Source organism: Dermochelys coriacea, chromosome 2, assembly GCF_009764565.3.
Source record: "Dermochelys coriacea isolate rDerCor1 chromosome 2, rDerCor1.pri.v4, whole genome shotgun sequence".
NCBI lineage: Eukaryota > Metazoa > Chordata > Testudines > Dermochelyidae > Dermochelys > Dermochelys coriacea.
Window position 1 is genome coordinate 237499316 of NC_050069.1, and position 23177 is coordinate 237522492.

The window sequence follows — 23177 nt, forward strand, 5'->3', positions numbered from 1 at the left end:
CTAAGGCAACCGCATGTAGTCCTGGCATTACCCAGCTATATGTAGTAAGGGATAATGGCATTTGAAAGCAGGCCTGCATTGTTTGGGTGTCTTTGCTGTTGCCAATTTCATTACTTTTTTAAAAAAATAGCATTATTCTGTTTACCTTCCCTCATATTATTGTAGGTCCTGCAAAATCTGAGTTCAAGAGAATGCTTTGTAAGAAGTAGAGCCTGAGCTGGACTCCCAACTTTATAATCCGAGACGTTAACAAAGCAATCCTTTTGGAAAATCAGAAACATTACTTTTGTTTAGATGATAATCCAACCAAAGATCATTTTTAAAATGTTCCTAGTGGCAAGAATATTTTAATGTGATGTTCTGTACATGTTCACACAATCTAGGGTACTGAACATATGTAATATGACAAACTTCAAAACCCACTGCAAACTGTCCATTCAGGCTTACTTCAATCGAAAGTAACTAAGATGAAATCCATAAGATAGATATGCTGGTGCTATGTTCATGAGCAATCTGATTGATTCTTCCACGCACACAGTCAAGAGAAATGGATATCAATGTGCCATTATGCACCTCAAAAGAAGAGCGGAGGGACACACTGGTCCATATACTTCCCTCAGGCATCTGACCTCCAATTTGCTGGCCAACTGCTGTGGGTTGTATCTGATCACTGATCAAATGATTTAGAGTCACTTTGAGTACATTACATGAGTGGATCAGCTTTAAATCAAAAGCAATGCTGGCAACCCCCCTTTCAGCAAATCTGAAGTACTTCTGAGCAAGTTCCCCAGAAGAAACAAGCTGTATCTGTTTCTCACTGGCTGAGACCTGGGTGAAATCCAGTAATTTGTTTCTGACAGCTCCTGTAGGCAGTCGTGTAACAGAGACTGTGGCTGAGATGGCAGTGGAAACTGCAGATGGGATCCAGATGAGGCTAAGCATACTAATTCCAGAGCTGTCTCCAAAATATCGAACGTTACATTGAGCTGGAGAAAGGATCTCAAAGCTAAGCAGGTCCCCACTGTTGACTTTTGTGGCCCCAGAAGCAGATATTGATGTGTCTCTGTAATTTACACCAGATTTATACATGTTCATTAACTCTCGGTTAGTACCATTCCTATTGATATAAGAGACCAAGGAAAAGCCTTCACGAACACATGTATGGCCCATGGAATAGAGTGCTTGGTGAAAAACAAATTTTATGACACCCGTTTCAGTGAACTTTATAGCTCTGCCATCGTGAGATAAACTTAACATGTAAGGATCCGAAACGGAAATAACTTTAAAAGTAGGTCGATAGTTAGTTTGGTAGTGCATTGCAGTTGACATCTGTGCACTCATAGCCACCGCACCTGTATCATGGGACAACCAAAACAAACTGAGTGGAGCATTAAGGTCATAAATATTTAAGTCTTTACTTTGGTTGCAGAATTGATTTGGACTCTTCAGAAACAGAGAGAGAGTTTGGCTTGGTTCCACCTCCGCCGCGCTGCTTAAACTGGTGCTCTGAAAATATTTTCCTTCTGGTTGTTCGATACGAACACCACTCAGTTCACAGCCTTCCTCAGTGTCATTTAATTTCAAGGACAGCTGGAGAAAGTTTCTGCAGTTGTGCTTTACAGCAAAATTGAGGTCAGTCCACATCAAACCATGTTGCCTGAATACCAGGCTGTTATCTTCAACAGATACGACTTCACAGTGAAGCTTTCCCTTTATCTTCAAGTTTAAACCAGGGTAGACCTGCGCTGTGCCAGACTTTGCCGAGGGTAAAATAATGTTTGCAGCCCACGATTCAGAAAGCTTGTTCTCACTGTCTGCTGAACAAACAGTGTCAGTGACTGGGGAGCAAGGGAAAGCTACTATTCCGTCTTCACACTCTAAACAAGCCTGGCATTCCTGCATTTCTTTATTAAAGAAATATTCCTCTCCACACTGTCCCAACGCTGCATCTTTTTCAGCAATTCCAAGGCATCGGAAGCCACCTGTTTGTAGAATTAGGCAGTTTTAATCACAGGCACACCTTCTGAGCCATTTGACACTAACAAAGCAAAAGTAGGTTATTCAATATTGTCAGAGCACCCTTTATTCCAAGAATGGGTTAAACACTACAGCCTTGATACCTCACTGCATTCACGCTGCACCCAAACAAAGTGGGAAAGGGGAGCTGCAGGGACCCAGACCCCAATACATGTTAGGGCTGCTCTTATGCAGCATACCAGTAGAGGATGAGGCACAGGGGATGGGGGATGCTCCACCACATCCCTTCCCCACATGTGCCCCTCCTTCCCCTTAGGCAAAGGTTTGTGGGGTTGGCTGATACAAGAAGTGCCAGAGCCACTTTTAACTAGTGGAGAGTTTCCCTGCACAAGGAGAGTTCTCCACCAGGTGTCTCTGACCAATTTAAGCCCACTTTGCATGGGTGCACCTACTCACCTGGCAAATAGTAGCTCACAGAATATGATCCTGAAGGACAAATATGGAAAAGTGGCCTCCAACTTTGGATGCCCAGCATTAGAGAGCTATGGCCTGATTTTCAGACACACTGAGCACACACAGCTGCTATTGACTTCAGCTGGAGTTGTGGGGGCCCAGCACCTTTGAAAATCAGGCCACCGGTGTCTACATTTGGAAAAACTTGAAGCACCCTAAATAAAGGAGCTACACATATTTGTGCCAAAATGACTAATTGTTAATATGCTCTCTATTCTTTCATTAACACTGAAATGGAGGGCTGTATAACTGCATGATTGTGAGAACAAGCAACAACATCTCCTGTGGAACCAGGCAGCGTGTACTCATGGGTGGGAAGTGGTAACTAATTTCCACACAAAAATTCAAATTAAAAACTTAAAAAAAAAAAAAATCCCCACAGAAACTTTGTTTTTTCAATGAAAAACAAAAACAAAAAACCCTCCATTTTTTGATTTTAAAAAAACCAAACATTTTAGGGTTTTTTATAATTAAAAAATTCCCATGAAAACTTTTCATTTTGAAAAAATCCATTTTTCACTGGAAACAAAGTTGTTCAAATGAAAAATTTCAACCTTTTAAATCTCATACTAATACTCTAACTTAACATTTAAAATAAAATGTATTGCTATTGAATACAGTAACTGTATTACTGTACGGGGGGGAGGTTCCAGAGAAATTTTTTTCGCTAGACGAAAGACATTTCATATATATGTGTGTATATAAACACACACACACACACACACACACAGTATAAGTTTTAAACAAACAATGTAATACTGTACACAGCAATGATGATTGTGAAGCTTGGTTGAGTGGTGGAGTCAGAGGGTGGAAGAGGGTGGGATATTTCCCAAAGAATGCCTTATTGCTAAATGATGAACTAGCACTCAGCTGAGCCATCAAGGGTTAATACATTGTTGTTAATGTAGGCTCACACTCTACAAGGCGATATGAATGGAGGGAGGGGAGACAGCATGGCAGAGAGAGACAGAGACACACACCGTGTATGAGAGAGAGAGAGAGAGATGCGCATTGCCCCTTTAAGTACGGTGACCGCACTCTTAAGTACACTGCCTTTTTAAGTAGATCAGCAAGCTGAGACAGCAGCTGCTGTCAGCAAGCTCTCTCCGTACTGAGCCCTGTCATGTCCCCCCCTGCTCTGTGGAGATGAGGTACAGGAGCAGGGGGAGGGGGGCAACCTAACATTAGCACCCCCTTCCTCCCCGCCACCCTGCAAAGCAAGGAGGAGGCTCCCGGGAGCAGCTCTGTGGCAGTGGGGGGAGGGACAGCAGAACTGTCAGCAATTGATAGCCTGCTGGGCGGCTATGCAAAGGGAACTTAGGGGAGCGGGGAGCTGATGGGGGGCTGCCGGTCCACCCTAGTTCCAAACCCCCACCAGCTAGCTCCAATGGGCTGCTCTTTCTGCAAGCAGTGGACAAACCAGGCTGCTGTCAAACAATGTTCTAAAGGAGCACTGCACAACTTGAAACAAGCATGTTCTCTAATAGATCAGCAACATAACGTTAACCAGGACGACTTTAAGTGAGGAGTTACTGTACATTCATCCCTTCTAAAACTGGTTTATATTGTAGACAAGGATTTTTTTCTTAAATGTAGTTTGCTTCTTAAAAAATATTTTAATATATATTTAAGCAAGATTTTAGACTCTAGCTTTATACAGTTTTTTGTGGGCAGGGTGAGGAAGGATGTCTACTGTTCTTCTCGGTTCACTGATGAGTCTTCAAATTTGCACACTGCTTGACTAACCTTAGATCAAGGCTGGATCACCTAAGAAGAAAGATTAGTTCTGTATCAAGCTAATCTACCTCTGATTCTTCTTTGAGCTCCCCCCGCCCCATCACACGCATACACACCTCTTTTGAGGTATTTTCTGAATTAAAGAATAAGCATTAATTCCAGGGAGCTCTTCATATTTTGCTCTGTAGAAAATCTCTGCAGCATTAGGCCATGCAAGTCCTCTAGGATCATAGATGCATAGCACAGACTGATCTATTGAGAGATCAGGGCTGCTCACTGCACAAAGCACACCCCCACTCAACAACAGCAGCCTTTTTACAATCCAGTTTCTAGCAGAGCTCCTCAGAGAGTGGGTCAGAGCAATGGAGAATAGAAGGCTCCTCATTTCATGCAACTCTATCCAGACTTGCTCTCTTTTTCCCCTCAGACCAAAGCTGTGCAGTCCACAGGAGTTGGGGAAGCTTGAACTACACCTCTGTGTGTAGTTCCATGGAGGCTCCACATCCAACTCTCAACCTCATGTGTCAGACCTAATTCCCTTCTACTTTTCCTTCCCAAAGCAGAATCTGATTTCAATGTCCCTATGAACAAGTACATTGGGCTTGTGTAAGCTAAGGGACTGTCTTAAACAAACAGGCAACAGGTCCTGAAAATAGCAATCTTCTTTAACAATTAAAACAATTAAGTTATTGGGAGAAGGAAACTCTCCCTCCCCCGCAGCTGAAATGGGGTGATTTACAGAGGATGGAGATTGTTGACCCCCTTCACCTTTGTATGGGCCATCATTACATTGCAGTGTTCCCTTCCTTTTGCCCCCACTGCTATGGAGTTTGGGTGGGAAGGCAGTGGGAGTGACAGAGAAAGGACAGTCTTTAGCCTGAAGGACACTTCTCATCTCCTTGACTGACAGTCCAAAAGCAGAATTCATAACCAGTGAATGCTGGCCATGTAGTTCCTTTCAATTCTTGTCTGGCTAACTGACAGGCAAAAAAGAACCCTCCTTGTTAATTTAGCATGCTCACTGTGTCTGTTGACTTCATACTTGTGGGCCTGACTGCCACGTTGATTGGGAAGGGGCCACCTAAGGTAGGTGTGTCAGGCCAAAGCTGGGGTGGAGAAGGTTAACAGAACTTGTGGTTGGGAGTCACTTAGAATGGCATTATCGAAGGCACCAAAGAAACTGGAGGTGAAAACTGGGGCTTCACGTCTCAATACTAGACAATACTATTGCTACAAGGCACTTCAGATACTGCAGAGGGGGGAGCTATATATTAGTTTAAAAAAAAAAAAAAAAAAGAAGCAACTGCAAGAGATAAATGACTCGACTATCTTTCCAGGGCAGTTGGCCACCAGGGGTAAAGCCATTGATTCTAATGTTGTTACTCCTAATTTACACAAGTGGAAACAAGAGGAGCGTCAGGCCCAAAGGCAGTATGGGAATTAAAAAGCCAAACAAAAGTAAGGAGAGCACCAGACGCTGTGAAGAGTGTTATGCCTGAAGCAGCCCATTGGCCTCCTAAGATTAGTTTTCATTCTTACAGCCTACCTCTCTGTGCCAGGTGCCTTTGACTTTCATTGATTCCAGCATCCTAAGCACTTCAGGGCCCAGTACCTAGCAGGACAGTGCTCTTCATTGCCTTTTTGTTCTTTCACTGAAGATGTGTTTAGTCACAGAAAGGCAGGAACTTACCTGGAGTATTCAGGCATTTTATTCTCTCACCACAAATGTTGGGAGATTCAATGCATTCGTCTCTGTCCTACAAATCACAAGAATCATATTAATTTCACTTTTAATGAAATGGCTAATATGAAAGCTTTAAAACAGGAAAACACTTACTTGGAAGCCAAATGAAAAACATTTTAGTTCAATTATATAAAGAATCCAGTTAAATCAGGTCATGTTTGTAAATTGACAGCAACTTAACTGTACTGGTTTTAATAATTTTGTAAAATAAACTTCTGAGGATGCTGACGTGTGTCATTTTTATGTAACTGTATTAGCATTAATCAGTTTGCTTCCACTAATCCACGATCATGCTCCTGACCTAATCTTTACTCAGAACTGCTCTCCCTCTCTGACCTTGCACTTTCCAAATTCTCTCTCTAACCGTATCCTCCTCTCCCCCAATTCCCTGCTCTGTCTCACATTCCTTCTGTGTTCTCTGAGCCATCAGCCTCCAACTTCTGACACACTTTGCTCCATCCTCCCCCACTAGCCTCCCTCTCCTCTATGCTATTCCCCAATCTCAGTCAGTCTGAATTTCCAACATCTTCCCATCCCTCAGGTCCTCAAACAGTGTCATTTTTCCATCTTCTTTTCCTCCTCTTTCCTCATATTGATGGTCTCACTGAATCATGTCATTTCTCCAGAACTCACCCATCCCTTTCTCCTCCTCCCAACCCCCACCAAAACTGTTGTCTGAGCTCTGATTATTTCTTGCCTTGATTATGGCAACCTCCTTCTCTCCGGCCATCCATCACACCACCCTTTCAACATGTCCAGAATGCTGCCATTACAGTCATTTACTCTGTACCTTGACTGAGCGTGTCCAGCGTCTTCTCAATTTCCTCCCTTCATTTCCTGTACCAGCTGTATTATCTTTAAACTCTCTCCATGCCTTCAAAGCCCTTTGTAACCTGACTTCTATTTACCTCTCTGCCCTGGTCTCCTTTCATGGACCTCCTCACCCACTTAAGCTCTGCCCAAGCTGCATGTCTAACAATCCAACCCATGACCCTCTTCAGTTCTCAACTCTGGGACTTTTCATGCCTGCTTATATGGCTGGAACCACCTCTGCGACCTGCTGTTTTCACCCTCTTCTCCAAGTCCCTCCTTAAAATACATTTCCCTAAGGCCCATAAACCACAACCCCAATACTGTAAGTTATTGGAAAAGAGATGGCTATATAAAATGTGGAACTAACAAAAACCAAGCATATTTATCACTGTTCTCATGTCCCCTCCTATGTTTGTACAACAGCTGTTCAAATTTTAAGCTCTCTGGGACAAGTGCCTCATTTTCATCTGTCTCCAAAACACATAGTACGCTGTTGGTGCTAGAGACAAATGAATTGCTACTAAATACATTTCTTAAAGTAAATACATTACTATTAACACAGGAGAACCTAAGAATCCTAAACTTGGCATGGCATAGAAAACTTATACACAGAGTAGGATCTCTTTCCTTACTCTCTGAATAGACTCAGTCTCAGAATGGTATCCTCTATATGCCTGACAAAATGTTTGATCTACTTATTAAAATACACAGAATAATATTTCACCTGGCAAATCCGATCAGCGTTTGCAGAACATTCAGACGTTTGGAAAAAGCCAGCAGGGCACAAGGTGCATTTTTCACACCGTGATGGTGTCTTTTGGAAATTGCAAAACTCATCACTTTCACAAAGGTCGCAGTCCAGCAAAGTCTCCCCAACATCAATCACTTTTGCATCAACTTCTACTTTATGTACAGAGTATGACTTCTGGAGACGATTTCGGACCTGGTTCTGAAGTCCTTGAAGCTGAGCTTCAAAATAATGTTGAATATCCTCATGCAAACTCTGGAATGACATTTGTTTCACTGTGTCGAAAAGCATGCCATACTGGACTTTTATCAGATCCATTTGCTCATACATTTTTCTTTGTTGTTCAAGAATTTCTCGTTGCTGGCTAATTAATGTGCTCTGTTGTTCAGCAAGTTTTTGTTGCAAATCCACAATTATCTTCTGTTGGCTTTTTAACATTTCAACAAATTTCTCTTGGCCTTTTGCAAGCTGCAGTTGTAATATTAGTGCATCTTCAGATGGAACTTCATTTTCTCCTGAAATACAAAACAGTCTATTACTTTTCCTGGCAAAAAAATAATTTTCCAAATTATATTATCTCCTCAACTACATTCAAAATTCCATTAGATCTTCTTTTAATTAAATGTGATTTAATAAAATATCACCCCTACTTTGAAGATCTAAAATGTAAGAAATAACCTTCTCACATATCTTTCCTATAAATAGTCCTTAGGGATGGTGTCTCTAGCCTGTTTACCAGAAGCTAGGAATGGGTGACGGGATGGATCACTTGATGATCACCAGTTCATTCCCTCTGGGGCACCTGGCATTGGCCACTGTCAGAAGACAGGTTTCAGAGTAGCAGCCGGCACCCGACACCAGGATTGTCTGGCTATGTAGACTCCCTCCCCAGGCCCTACGCTACCAGCACTCCTAGCTATCTTTGAGACACCACTGACTTCCTGAGGAAACTACAATCCATCGGTGATCTTCGGCGGCAGCGAACCAGCGGAGCAGCGGGGACAGCAGAGCAGCTCACAGCAGGAGTTTGCCTGGGACTGGTAAGTATCCGAGTGTGTGTGTTTGCTTGCTGAGGAAGTATCCGAGCGTGTGTTTGCTGGGAGGGCAGGGAGAGAGCCTGAGTGAGTGTCTGATTGGCTGCTAGCCTGCAGGGGGCGGGCATTAGGGTGTCTGTGTGTTTGCGTCAGGGAAGCCTGGCTGTTTGAAAATAGCCAGAGCCTCGCGAACCAGCTGAGCGGCAGCGAACCAGCGGAGCAGCGGGGACAGCAGAGCAGCTCACAGCAAGAGTTTGCCTGGGACTGGTAAGTATCCGAGTGTGTGTGTTTGCTTGCTGAGGAAGTATCCCAGCGTGTGTTTGCTGGGAGGGCAGGGAGAGAGCCTGAGTGAGTGTCTGATTGGCTGCTAGCCTGCAGGGGGCGGGCATTAGGGTGTCTGTGTGTTTGCGTCAGGGAAGCCTGGCTGTTTGAAAATAGCCAGAGCCTCGCGAACCAGCTGAGCGGCAGCGAACCAGCGGAGCAGCGGGGACAGCAGAGCAGCTCACAGCAGGAGTTTGCCTGGGACTGGTAAGTATCCGAGTGTGTGTGTTTGCTTGCTGAGGAAGTATCCGAGCGTGTGTTTGCTGGGAGGGCAGGGAGAGAGCCTGAGTGAGTGTCTGATTGGCTGCTAGCCTGCAGGGGGCGGGCATTAGGGTGTCTGTGTGTTTGCGTCAGGGAAGCCTGGCTGTTTGAAAATAGCCAGAGCCTCGCGAACCAGCTGAGCACCAGCGGAGCAGCGGGGACAGCAGAGCAGCTCACAGCAGGAGTTTGCCTGGGAGTTCGCCTGGAGTGAGCCCAGTGAGGCTTACATCTTGCCAACGTCTCTGAGGAAGCTCATAGTAGGTAGGTGATATGGAAGGGGGGGGTTCAGCTATTGTGACCTGCACTGGATGTGCCATGTTTGTCTTTCTTCCACAGGACAGAAGCGACTTTGTCTGTACAAAGTGCAAGCTGGTCTCCATATTGGAAGAGAAGATTGAAGGTCTGGAGCAACAGGTAACGACCCTGCGTTGTATACGAGAGACTGAGGATTTTCTGGACCAAACTCAGGATAGCCTTCTAGGGGCACAAAGCTCTAAAGATATAGAGCAGGTTGCACAGAGGAGCCAAGAGGCCAGTGAAGAAGCTTGGCAACATGTGACCTCCAGAAGAGGTAAGCGGAATGTCCGGGTTCCAGTAACACAGACACAGGTAACTAACCGCTTTCATGTTCTCTCCACAGGTACCAATGCGGAGAGTGGACCAGATGATATGTCTGGGGGGAGAAAGCAGAAGGAGACCCCGCTGGTTGGGAGGCATGAGATGCGATGTCCTGAGGTTGGGGGTTCCACGACCACCACTCCCAAGAGGAGAAGGCGGGTGGTGGTGGTCGGGGACTCTCTCCTCCGGGGGACTGAGTCATCTATCTGCCGCCCTGACCGGGAAAACCGAGAAGTCTGCTGCTTGCCAGGGGCTAAGATTCGTGATGTGACGGAGAGACTGCCGAGACTCATCAAGCCCTCGGATCGCTACCCCTTCCTGCTTCTCCACGTGGGCACCAATGACACTGCCAAGAATGACCTTGAGCGGATCACTGCGGACTACGTGGCTCTGGGAAGAAGGATAAAGGAGTTGGAGGCGCAAGTGGTGTTCTCGTCCATCCTCCCCGTGGAAGGAAAAGGCCTGGGTAGGGACCGTCGAATCGTGGAGGTCAACGAATGGCTACGCAGGTGGTGTCGGAGAGAAGGCTTTGGATTCTTTGACCATGGGATGGTGTTCCATGAAGGAGGAGTGCTGGGCAGAGACGGGCTCCATCTTACGAAGAGAGGGAAGAACATCTTTGCCAGCAGGCTGGCTAACCTAGTGAGGAGGGCTTTAAACTAGGTTCACCGGGGGAAGGAGACCAAAGCCCTGAGGTAAGTGGGAAAGCGGGATACCGGGAGGAAGCACAGGCAGGAATGTCTGAGAGGGGAGGGCTCCTGCCTCATACTGGGAATGAGGGGCGATCAACAGGTTATCTCAAGTGCTTATATACAAATGCACAAAGCCTTGGAAACAAGCAGGGAGAACTGGAGGTCCTGGTGATGTCAAGGAATTATGACGTGATTGGAATAACAGAGACTTGGTGGGATAACTCACATGACTGGAGTACAGTCATGGATGGTTATAAACTGTTCAGGAAGGACAGGCAGGGCAGAAAAGGTGGGGGAGTAGCACTGTATGTAAGGGAGCAGTATGACTGCTCAGAGCTCCGGTACGAAACTGTGGAAAAACCTGAGTGTCTCTGGATTAAGTTTAGAAGTGTGTGCAACAAGAGTGATGTCATGGTGGGAGTCTGCTATAGACCACCGGACCAGGGGGATGAGGTGGATGAGGCTTTCTTCCGGCAACTCACGGAAGCTACTAGATCGCATGCCCTGATTCTCATGGGTGACTTTAATTTTCCTGATATCTGCTGGGAGAGCAATACAGCGGTGCATAGACAATCCAGGAAGTTTTTGGAAAGCGTAGGGGACAATTTCCTGGTGCAAGTGCTAGGGGAGCCAACTAGGGGGAGCGCTTTTCTTGACCTGCTGCTCACAAACCGGGTAGAATTAGTGGGGGAAGCAAAAGTGGATGGGAATCTGGGAGGCAGTGACCATGAGTTGGTTGAGTTCAGGATCCTGACGCAGGGAAGAAAGGTAAGCAGCAGGATACGGACCCTGGACTTCAGGAAAGCAGACTTTGACTCCCTCAGGGAACAGATGGCCAGGATCCCCTGGGGGACTAACATGAAAGGGAAGGGAGTCCAGGAGAGCTGGCTGTATTTCAAGGAATCCCTGTTGAGGTTACAGGGACAAACCATCCCGATGAGTCGAAAGAATAGTAAATATGGCAGGCGACCAGCTTGGCTTAATGGTGAAATCCTAGCGGATCTTAAACATAAAAAAGAAGCTTACAAGAAGTGGAAGGTTGGACATATGACCAGGGAAGAGTATAAAAATATTGCTCGGGCATGTAGGAAAGATATCAGGAGGGCCAAATCGCACCTGGAGCTGCAGCTAGCAAGAGATGTCAAGAGTAACAAGAAGGGTTTCTTCAGGTATGTTGGCAACAAGAAGAAAGCCAAGGAAAGTGTGGGCCCCTTACTGAATGAGGGAGGTAAGCTAGTGACAGAGGATGTGGAAAAAGCTAATGTACTCAATGCTTTTTTTGCCTCTGTTTTCACTAACAAGGTCAGCTCCCAGACTGCTGTGCTGGGCATCACAAAATGGGGAAGAGATGGCCAGCCCTCTGTAGAGATAGAGGTGGTTAGGGACTATTTAGAAAAGCTGGACGTGCACAAGTCCATGGGGCCGGACGAATTGCATCCGAGAGTGCTGAGGGAATTGGCGGCTGTGATTGCAGAGCCCTTGGCCATTATCTTTGAAAACTCGTGGCGAACGGGGGAAGTCCCGGATGACTGGAAAAAGGCTAATGTAGTGCCCATCTTTAAAAAAGGGAAGAAGGAGGATCCTGGGAACTACAGGCCGGTCAGCCTCACCTCAGTCCCTGGAAAAATCATGGAGCAGGTCCTCAAAGAATCAATCCTGAAGCACTTAGAGGAGAGGAAAGTGATCAGGAACAGTCAGCATGGATTCACCAAGGGAAGGTCATGCCTGACTAATCTAATCGCCTTTTATGATGAGATTACTGGTTCTGTGGATGAAGGGAAAGCAGTGGATGTATTGTTTCTTGACTTTAGCAAAGCTTTTGACACGGTCTCCCACAGCATTCTTGTCAGCAAGTTAAGGAAGTATGGGCTGGATGAATGCACTATAAGGTGGGTAGAAAGCTGGCTAGATTGTCGGGCTCAACGGGTAGTGATCAATGGCTCCATGTCTAGTTGGCAGCCGGTGTCAAGTGGAGTGCCCCAGGGGTCGGTCCTGGGGCCCGTTTTGTTCAATATCTTCATAAATGATCTGGAGGATGGTGTGGATTGCACTCTCAGCAAATTTGCGGATGATACTAAACTGGGAGGAGTGGTAGATACGCTGGAGGGGAGGGATAGGATACAGAAGGACCTAGACAAATTGGAGGATTGGGCCAAAAGAAATCTAATGAGGTTCAATAAGGATAAGTGCAGGGTCCTGCACTTAGGATGGAAGAATCCAATGCACCGCTACAGACTAGGGACCGAATGGCTCGGCAGCAGTTCTGCGGAAAAGGACCTAGGGGTGACAGTGGACGAGAAGCTGGATATGAGTCAGCAGTGTGCCCTTGTTGCCAAGAAGGCCAATGGCATTTTGGGATGTATAAGTAGGGGCATAGCGAGCAGATCGAGGGACGTGATCGTTCCCCTCTATTCGACACTGGTGAGGCCTCATCTGGAGTACTGTGTCCAGTTTTGGGCCCCACACTACAGGAAGGATGTGGATAAATTGGAAAGAGTACAACGAAGGGCAACGAAAATGATTAGGGGTCTAGAGCACATGACTTATGAGGAGAGGCTGAGGGAGCTGGGATTGTTTAGTCTGCAGAAGAGAAGAATGAGGGGGGATTTGATAGCTGCTTTCAACTACCTGAAAGGGGGTTTCAAAGAGGATGGCTCTAGACTGTTCTCAATGGTAGCAGATGACAGAACGAGGAGTAATGGTCTCAAGTTGCAATGGGGGAGGTTTAGATTGGATATTAGGAAAAACTTTTTCACTAAGAGGGTGGTGAAACACTGGAATGCGTTACCTAGGGAGGTGGTAGAATCTCCTTCCTTAGAGGTTTTTAAGGTCAGGCTTGACAAAGCCCTGGCTGGGATGATTTAACTGGGACTTGGTCCTGCTTTGAGCAGGGGGTTGGACTAGATGACCTTCTGGGGTCCCTTCCAACCCTGATATTCTATGATTCTATGATTCCTAAAAACACCATCCTAGCCACTATGGATGTAGAAGCCTCTACACCAACATTCCACACAAAGATGGACTACAAGCCATCAGGAACAGTGTGCCCGATAATGTCACGGCTAACCTGGTGGCTGAACTTTGTCCTCACCCATAACTATTTCACTTTTGGGGACAATGTATACCTTCAAATCAGCGGCACTGCGATGGATACCCACATAGCCCCACAGTATGCCTACATTTTTATGGCTGACTTAGAACAACGCTTCCTCAGCTCTCGTCCCCTAATGCCCCTACTCTACTTGCGCTACATTGATGACATCTTCATCATCTGGACCCATGGAAAAGAAGCCCTTGAGGAATTCCACCATGACTTCAACAATTTCCATCCCACCATCAACCTCAGCCTGGACCAGTCCACACAAGAGATCCACTTCCTGGACACTACGGTGCTAATAAGCGATGGTCACATAAACACCACCCTATATCGGAAACCTACTGACCGCTATTCCTACCTACATGCCTCTAGCTTTCATTCAGATCACACCACACAATCCATTGTCTACAGACAAGCTCTACGATATAACTGCATTTGCTCCAACCCTTCAGACAGAGACAAATACCTGCAAGATCTCTATCATGCATTCTTACAACTACAATACCCACCTGCTGAAGTGAAGAAACAGATTGACAGAGCCAGAAGAGTACCCAGAAGTCACCTACTACAGGACAGGCCCAACAAAGAAAATAACAGAACGCCACTAGCCATCACCTTCAGCCCCCAACTAAAACCTCTCCAACGCATCATCAAGGATCTACAACCTATCCTGAAGGACGACCCATCACTCTCACAGATCTTGGGAGACAGGACAGTCCTTGCTTACAGACAGCCCCCCAACCTGAAGCAAATACTCACCAGCAACCACACACCACACAACAGAACCACCAACCAGGAACCTATCCTTGCAACAAAGCCCGTTGCCAACTCTGTCCACATATCTATTCAGGGGATACCATCGTAGGGCCTAATCACATCAGCCACACTATCAGAGGCTCATTCACCTGCGCATCTACCAATGTGATATATGCCATCATGTGCCAGCAATGCCCCTCTGCCATGTACATTGGTCAAACTGGACAGTCTCTACATAAAAGAATAAATGGACACAAATCAGACATCAAGAATTATAACATTCAAAAACCAGTCGAAGAACACTTCAATCTCTCTGGTCACACGATTACAGACCTAAGAGTGGCTATCTTTCAACAAAAAAACTTCAAAACCAGACTCCAACGAGGGACTGCGGAATTGGAATTAATTTGCAAACTGGATACAATTAACTTAGGCTTGAATAGAGACTGGGAGTGGATGGGTCATTACATAAAGTAAAACTATTTCCCCATGTTATTTGTCCCCCCCACCCCAGCCCACACTGTTCCTCAGACATTCTTGTTAACTGCTCAAAATGGCTCACCTTGATTATCATCACAAAAGGTTTTCCTCCTTCCCCCCCTCCTTCCTGCTGGTAATAGCTCATCTTAAGTGATCACTCTCCTTACAGTCTGTATAAAACCCATTGTTTCATGTTCTCTGTGTGTGTGTATATAAATCTCCCCACTGTATTTTCCACCGAGTGCATCCGATGAAGTGAGCTGTAGCTCACGAAAGCTTATGCTCAAATAAATTTGTTAGTCTGTAAGGTGCCACAAGTACTCCTTTTCTTTTTTGTCAGAAGACAGGATACTGGGCTATATGGATCTTTGGTCTGACCCAGTATGGCCGTTCTTATGTTTTTATGTCCTTAAATATATGAACCTTGAAGCTTGAGTGCACAAGCAAAAATTTAAACCTCTTTAGATTTATCTTCGTAATCAAATGATAACTGACTTTTTTTTAAACTACCCTCTGAAGTTAAAACATTTATATTAGGGCTGTCAAGCGATTCAAAAATTAATCGCACTGTTAAACAATATTAAAATACATTTAAATATTTTTGGATTTTTTTCTACATTTTCAAATATATTGATTTCAATTACCACACAGAATACAAAGTGTACAGTACTCACTTTATTTTGGATTACAAATATTTGCATAGTAAAAACCAAAATAAATAGTATTTTTCAATTCACCTAATGCAAATTATGTAGTGCAATCATGAAAGTTGATTTTACAAATATAGAGTTATGTACAAAAACTAACTGCACTCAAAAATAAAATAATGTAAAACTTTAGAGCCTACAAATCCATTCAGTCCTCCTCCTCCTTGTTCAGTCAACTGCTCAGACAAACAAATTTGTTTACATTTGCAGGAGATAATACTGCCAGCTTCTTGTTTACAATGTCACCTGAAATTGAGAACAGGTGTTTGCATGGCACTGTTGTAGTAGTTCACATTGCAAGATATTTACATGCCAGATGCGCTAAAGATTCATATGTCACTTCATGCTTCAACCACCATTCTAGAGGACATGCATCCATGCCGATTATGGGTTCTGCTTGATAATGACCCAAAGCAGTGTGGACCAACACATATTCATTTTCATCATCTGAGTCAGATGCCACCAGCAGAAGGATGATTTTCTTTTTTGGTGGTTCTGTTCTGTAGTTTCTACATCGCAGTGTTGCTCTTTTAAGACTTCTGAAAGCATCCACAATGCCTCGTCCCCCTCAGATTTTGGAAGGCACTTCAGATTCTTAAACCTTGGGTTGAGTGCTGTAACTATCTTTAGAAATCTCACATTGGTACCTTCTTAGCATTTGGCAAATCTGCAGTGAAAGTGTTCTTAAAACGAACAACATGTGCTGGGACATCATCCAAGACTGCTATAACATGAAATATATGGCAGAATGCGGGTAAAACAGAGCAGGAGGCATACAATTCTTCCCCAAGGAGTTCAGTTACAAATTTAATTAAACATATATTTTTTTAAATGAGCGTTGTAAGCAGGGCCTCTAGAATGGTGGCTGAAGCATGAAGGGGCATATGAATGTTTAGCATATCTGGCACATAAATACCTTGCAATGCCAGCTACAAAAGTGCCGGGCAAATGCCTTTCAGGTGACATTGTAAATAAAAAGCGGGCAGCATTATGTCCCATAAATGCAAACAAATTTGTTCAGCCAATCGCTAAGACAAACAAGAAGTAGGACTGAGTGGACTTTTAGGCTTTACATTTTTACATTGTTTTGCTTTCTGTGTGCAGTTATGTAACAAAAAACCCTATATTTGCAAGTTGCATTTTCACAATAAAGAGACTGCACTGCAGTACTTATGAGGTGAATTGAAAAATACTATTTTTTATTATTTTTACAGTGTAAATATTTGTAATAAAAAATATAAAGTGAGCACTGTACACTTTGTATTATATGCTGTAATTGAAATATTTGAAAATGTAGAAAAACATCCAAAAATATTTAATACATTTCAATTGGTACTATATTGTTTAACAGTGCAATTAAAAGTATGATTATTCATGATTAATTTTTTTAATCGTGATTACATTTTTTGAGTTAATCGCGTGAGTTTACTGCTATTAATCGACAGCCTTAATTTATATTAACAATAGAAAAAATAAGTAACATTTTCTAATGCAATAAGCCACACACTCTCTAGCCCCTCATGTCTAATAGTAGAATTTTACTAATCTACGTTTCATGTATTTATTAAAAATACAAAACTTCTCCTATCAATATCTTCTTTCAGTACTCCATACTCAAAAACTATGGGCCTGATCCCACATACACTGACACACAAGTAACTTTATACAAGTAGTCCCACTGAATGCAAAGCATGAGTGCAGGACCAATTCCTATATTGATTAATATGTGCACTGCTTTAATTCAATAGAACGAGGCTGGTCAGTTTCATGAACAACATTAATAGCCATGCATGCTAAAGTAGGGGGGAAATCAAGCCTTCAGGACATAAGTTCACCACCACTGAGGGGCAGGAAGGACTTTACCATCACCATGCAGAGCGCTGCTCTACATGGACAGGTACAGTATGGAATTGTGTTAACATTACCTGGAAACATCAAGTGTACAACACTGCAAGAGGCAGTGGCTGGACTTTATTTATGGTTACAAGACTTTCTTATATTTAATTATTTTGTTCCCTCATCACCAGGCATATATCAATCATTTTTTTCATTTTTTCAGCACTCTTCCAAGTCTCAAGGTGCTTTACATGCACACAAAACTCTTATTAAGAATAATTACGCAGCTAGCATGCTGAGACCACAGCCTATCTTGCTGACCAATACTGTCTCATTATTTCTTTGTATTTCCCAATCTGTCTTTACCTGTTGTCTTGATTAATACTTAGATTGTAAGCTCTGTGGGGTAGAGACCATCTTTTTGTTCTCTTTTTGTGCAGCACATATAAAATCTACCCATCACTATATTCCTTACATTAAACCTATCATATCCCTTTATCCCTCAGCCTACTGTCTTCACCAATGTCCAGGGAAGGAGGCCGGGTTTTCCAATATGCTCAAGCGATTAAAAAAATTATAGAGGACCAAAGGGTATTAAAAACATCTTAAACTGCCCATGTTACCCCAAATAATCTCCTCACACACACCCTGTAACACTCCAACCAACCAAACCTCCCCAGAGATGATTCACAGTCCAAACAAATGCTTCAGCAAAAATGTGCCCTAAAACAGCGGTTCTCAACTAGGGGTCCAGGGATCCCTGGGGGGACACGACTAGGTTTCAGGGTGTCCACCAACATAAACCAGAGAGCAGAGTCAGCGTTAGACTCACTGGGGCCCAGGGCAGAAAGCCAAATTCCAAGCCCCGCTGCCCGGGACTGAAGCCAAAGCCCATAGCAACTTAGCTTTGTGGGGGCCCCTGTGGCATAGGATCCTGACCAACTGCTCTGCTTGTTACCCCCTAATACCAGCCCTTGCTTATAATCAACTGAAAAACAGTTGTTGTGGCGGCACAGGTGAGCCACAGAATTTTTATAGCACGTTGTGTGTGTGTGGGGGGGGTGTCTCAGAAAGAAAAAGGTTGATAACCCTACCCTGAAATTCAAGATTGGCAGTTCATCAGGATCTGACTGAGGGAGTGAATTCTATAGCCCAGGAGCTATTAGAATTAGAAAGAGCAGAAACTTGAATCTGGCTATCCCCGATGAGTAGCCTAATCATTTTATTATTCTGAGGTAGGAGGCTGTCTCCCTGGGTGTGACCAGAAATGCCATCCTGGACCTGACAATATTTCATTGAAACTGACAGTGGAACTACTGGCAGGAATGTTTCAATAAACCAGAAGATTTTGCTGAAAAATCCTCAACAAATGTTACTGTTTATGCACTTAGCTAGTATAAATGGGTCCTGTTAAACCCTCCAGGACACATTTTCCTCTCACTTACTGTGGTTCTACATCAGTATGAGTCAAATTACTTGAGTGGAGTTGCTCTTGATTTTACACCAGTGAGAGTGAAGAAGAATCAGGATCTTTGTCTTTATCCTGAGAAACATAATTTTGACCCTTTGTGCCCTCCTTGCAGTTTCAATTGGATATAGCATACCTTCATACTAAAGGTGTTGTCCACCATTAAAAATTTGACAAATTCCACCCTATAAGTGTCTGACTTTCCATGGTGGTGTTTTAAATGATATAGCTGTAAAGTGCTCTGGAATCCTTGCACTCTGTAAATGAGTTATCATTTATTATTAGGTTTCAGAGTAGCAGCCGTGTTAGTCTGTATTTGCAAAAAGAAAAGGAGAACTTGTGGCACCTTAGAAACTAAAATTTATTTGAGCATAAGCTTTCGTATTACAGGAAATACAGTATTTTCCACTGAATGCATCCGATGAAGTGAGCTGTAGCTCACGAAAGCTTATGCTCAAATAAATTTGTTAGTCTCTAAGGTGCCACAAGTCCTCCTTTTCTTTTTGCAATTATTATTAGTGAGTTTGTCAATGTCCAGAGGATTCTGTTGGGCAACACTAACTGTGCCTGATTACTAAGTCATTTCTTCTGGATGCAGATGTATTTTCATCCCACTCAAATCTTCTTTGGCTTTGCTAGAAATTACAGACAGCAGAAATACCAGATTGTGAAGCTAAATAGAAAATGTTTACACTTGGTAAAAAATAATTGATCTCTTATTTTGTCAGGCTTCCTCTTCTGCTCCTTTTTTGTTTCCATTATTTGAGTGTGGGGAGGGGAGAAGGAGACATAGTTCCTGCGCTGCTTGGAAAGACTAGGGCCACAAATTTGGGCCCAAGTTTTCAAAAGTGGCCTATGAATTTGGGGCATCCAGCTCCGCACACTTTGGGCCTCAATTCCAGAGGTGCTGAGGACCTTCTGCTCCCTATTGACCCCGGGTGGGGCTGTGGGCACCCAGCACTTCTGAAATTCAGGCCCTAGGTGTCCCATGTCTGGCACCTCCAATCCTGAGGGGCACTTAAGAAAATGCTACGCTTGGCTCTTGGCTAGCTGAGAGGTAGGGTGCCAAACGCTGGGTGTTGGAGACAGGTACTTGGGCTCATGGCCCTACCCTACGCAGGCCACGGGTTTCTCTGGGCCAAGTCACTGTACTGGTGGCACACTCAGCCTCCTCAGCATGGGGGCAGCAGGGGCCAGGGCACAGTACACGCATCCCTGGGGTGGGGGCTGGCTCTGGCAGCTCAAACCCTGCCCGCCTCGCTCTGAAGCCGGCACCCACCTGGTTTGAGGTCGCAGGTGAGCTGCACGCCCAGCTCCGAGGCCGGGTAGGCGAAGTCTTCGGCGAGGAACTGGGCGGCTCGCTCTGCCTCTCGGAGCAGGGCGGGCTCCGGGCAGGCCTCTCCCTGCTGGGCGCACTGAGCCCTGCCGCCCGGCCGGGTCTTGCGGCGGAGCCGCTGGGGCAGTTTGCATTCAACGCCCTGGCAGTCCCGGCTGGTGCCGTTGGGGGCCCGGGCGGCGCAGTCCCCTCCCGGGCAGCTCTCGCCGGCGCCCCTAGCGGCCGGGGCAGGGAGCTCCGGGCTGAGCTCGGCCGCGCTCCTGGAGGGGAAGGCGGGGAGGGGGGCAGCGTGCGGGGCGCTCGGCGCCTGCTTGCCGCGGGCGGTGTGAGGGAAGGAGCGGGACGGCCGGCTGGCTCTGCCCGAGCAGCGGGGCCCCGGGCACTGCTGTCGGGGCGGATCTCTATCGCCGCCGCCGTCGCCACACAGGGCGCCCCGGCAGCCTCCAGCGCCGCTGCCCCCTCCCGCTCCCGCCAGCAGCGAGAGGCAAACCCCCAGCCAGCAGCAGCAGCGAGCCCAGCGCCGCATCTCCAGCCGCATCTGCAAGAGAAAGAGTGAGACAGCGAGGGGTCAGCGGGAGCAGCCCCAGCCCCGCGCAGGGGCTCCCAGTGCCGGTACCCCACTCTCCTCACTCGGCGCCCAGGCTCCGCGGCCAGCAGTGTTCTGCCTTGCAACAGGCGCACCCCACTTGCAGAGTGCACGTGCCCCCCCGGACCCCCTCGCTCCTAGATGGGTAGGCTCACACTGGCGCCCTGAAGGGTTCTTCCAGAGCCGGGGTCTCTGCACCCCCGGCTGCAGAGAGCTCCAGCTTCCTTCCCCACTCCTTCCGATTTTCTGTACGTCCCCCCGCCTGTGTCAAACCCCGGGCAAACTCTTTCCAAAATGGGGCTTGGCTGGCTCGATGGGCCCGGGAGTAGCCAGCTGCTTTACCTAAGAGACGGCGCGGAGCTGCACTTGAGAAGGCCACGCTCCCTGGAGCTGGGCGGCTTGCAAGGGCCAGGCAGGGAGCGGAGGGAGTTTCCTTCCCCAGGAGTGGGGCCTGACCTCCTCTGCAAGCCTGGAAGAATGTTAATGTAGAACATTCCTTAGACTTCATTAGCATCCCCTTCCCCAAGCACCTCCCTTTAACTCTTGCGGCTCCAGCGCCCTGGGCTGGGGGGAAGGTACCTCATAACAGATTGCACCGCACAGAGCTTTTACGCCGTGAGGTCTTGCATACGCCGCTATTATAAAGACAAGAGGAATAAACAGCCGCACTTCTCATAAGACAAAGCAAAAGGCAGGGCTCGCGGAGCGGCTCAATGCTGGAAGACTGCGATTGTGACCTCAGGGGCTAGCAAACGGGGGACGTTTATTCAAGAGTAAAGTCGACCTTGAGCTAAACTAGAAGCTGAGGGGGAAGAGAAGGGGTTTCACTTTAATCCAGGGGTAGTGCTAGAGTTGAAGCCTGGTGGTCTCTAGTTTAAAAAACTCTACCCCCATGATTCTTATGATCATAGCAAGACACTTGAGGAGGTAGGAGAAGCAGTGTACTTTTCAAGTTTCAGAGGAGCAGCAGTATTAGTCTGTATTCGCAAAAAGAAAATGAGTACTTGGGGCACCTTAGAGACTAACTAATTTATTTGTGCATAAGCTTTCGTGAGCTGCAGCTCACTTCAGCAGATGCATTCAGTGGAAAATATGGTGTATTTTCCACTGAATGCAGCTGATGAATTCCACTGAATGCATGCGATGAAGTGAGTGTAGCTCACTAAAGCTTATGCTCAAATAAATGTGTTAATGACTCTAAGGTGCCACAAGTACTCCTTTTCTTTTTGTACTTTTCAAGTGCTCCCTGAATAACTCACTACGGTAGACTCACAAATCTCATCTCTTTCAGGTGCTTATAGGAGAAAAAACAGCACATTTTCTTTCAAAGGGTGTTCCACTGTATTACCAAGTTCAGTTGCACTTTTTGTTACTGGATTTGATTATCAGCAAGGTACACTGAGCTATATTGGGTAAAGTCATACCTATAACCAGGAAAAACCCAATATATATTAACTCATTGTCTTCAACCTTCTCCCTCTTCCCATCCTGCTCCCCACCACAATACTTTTATTGTAATAGCTGTAGTCTTTTAAAAATTAAATAGAAGAGGAGAAAGGGCTAGCCCTGCTCATACATTTCTCCATTTTTTGTGTTTGAAAGGTTATGTTCCAAATTTAAATTATGTGCAGTCACGCTGACTGATCTGTTGTACCTGCTGAAAGAAAACCATAGAACAACGCCCCACACACAGTGGGCCGAATTCAACTCCAGTGACTTTAGTAGGAATAGGGTCAAGCTTAATATTAACACAGGAAAGGCTAACAGCCTGTTAAAAGGCCTGTTCTAGAACAAAAAGGCTGTAATCATAACAAATGTTATTCTAGAAAACCAAATATTGCACACAAGTGGTCATGTACCTACATGGTGAGCAGATTTCTGATAGTAGAGGCTTCTTAACAGACAGACAGAGGCATAACAAGATCCAATTGCTAGAAGCTGAAGCTAGAAAAATTCAAACAAGGTGCAAATTTTTAAATTAGGGTACTTAGCCATTGGAACAATTTACCAGTATGGTGGAGTCTCCCCTCACTTGAAGTCTTTAAATCAAAATTGGATGGCTTTCTAGAGAAGATATGCTCTAGTTTAAGCAGACATAGGTTTAATGCAAGAGGTCAGATTAGATTATTATAATGGTCTCTTCTAAAAGTCTGTAAGAACGGCACACTGAAATCAACAGCAAAACTCCCATCTGTTTCATTTGGGCCAGGATTTCCCCTCTGAAGATTTGCAACATATCTTTTATATGTTCATTTTGTCTTGCAACACCCACACATTGTTTTTAATATGCTCTGTGCTTTGTTAATGCTCTTCTCCATTCTGCTTTTTAAAAAACCTTAGACATGAGTAATCCATGTGACGCCATACAAGTTTCCTTTATCAACATTTTTCTAGCTTTTACTTAATCTGGATTTAAAAAAAAACCAAAACAAATCACAATATAATAAGGT

At 45.3% G+C, this 23177-nt stretch overlaps 1 protein-coding gene across 3 annotated transcripts in view; it reads right to left on the reverse strand.

Annotated features, from left to right (window-relative positions):
* Positions 1-327: 327 nt before the first annotated feature.
* The window catches only part of LOC119851515, a 42593-nt gene continuing 19743 nt past the window's right edge, over positions 328-23177 (reverse strand). Inside the window, exons 1-5 of one of the 3 annotated variants that reach the window (XM_038391464.2) lie at positions 21070-21233; positions 20085-20679; positions 7512-8050; positions 5921-5987; positions 328-1982 (exon numbers count right to left, since the gene is read on the reverse strand). In XM_038391464.2, coding sequence (XP_038247392.1) covers positions 463-1982; positions 5921-5987; positions 7512-8050; positions 20085-20679 — 2721 coding nt within the window. In that variant the 5' untranslated portion in view covers positions 21070-21233 and the 3' untranslated portion in view covers positions 328-462. Of the gene's footprint in view, positions 1983-4138; positions 4261-5920; positions 5988-7511; positions 8051-20084; positions 20680-21069; positions 21254-23177 lie in introns of those variants that run through there. The other 2 variants (XM_038391465.2, XM_043509482.1) reach the window with 2 other exon arrangements.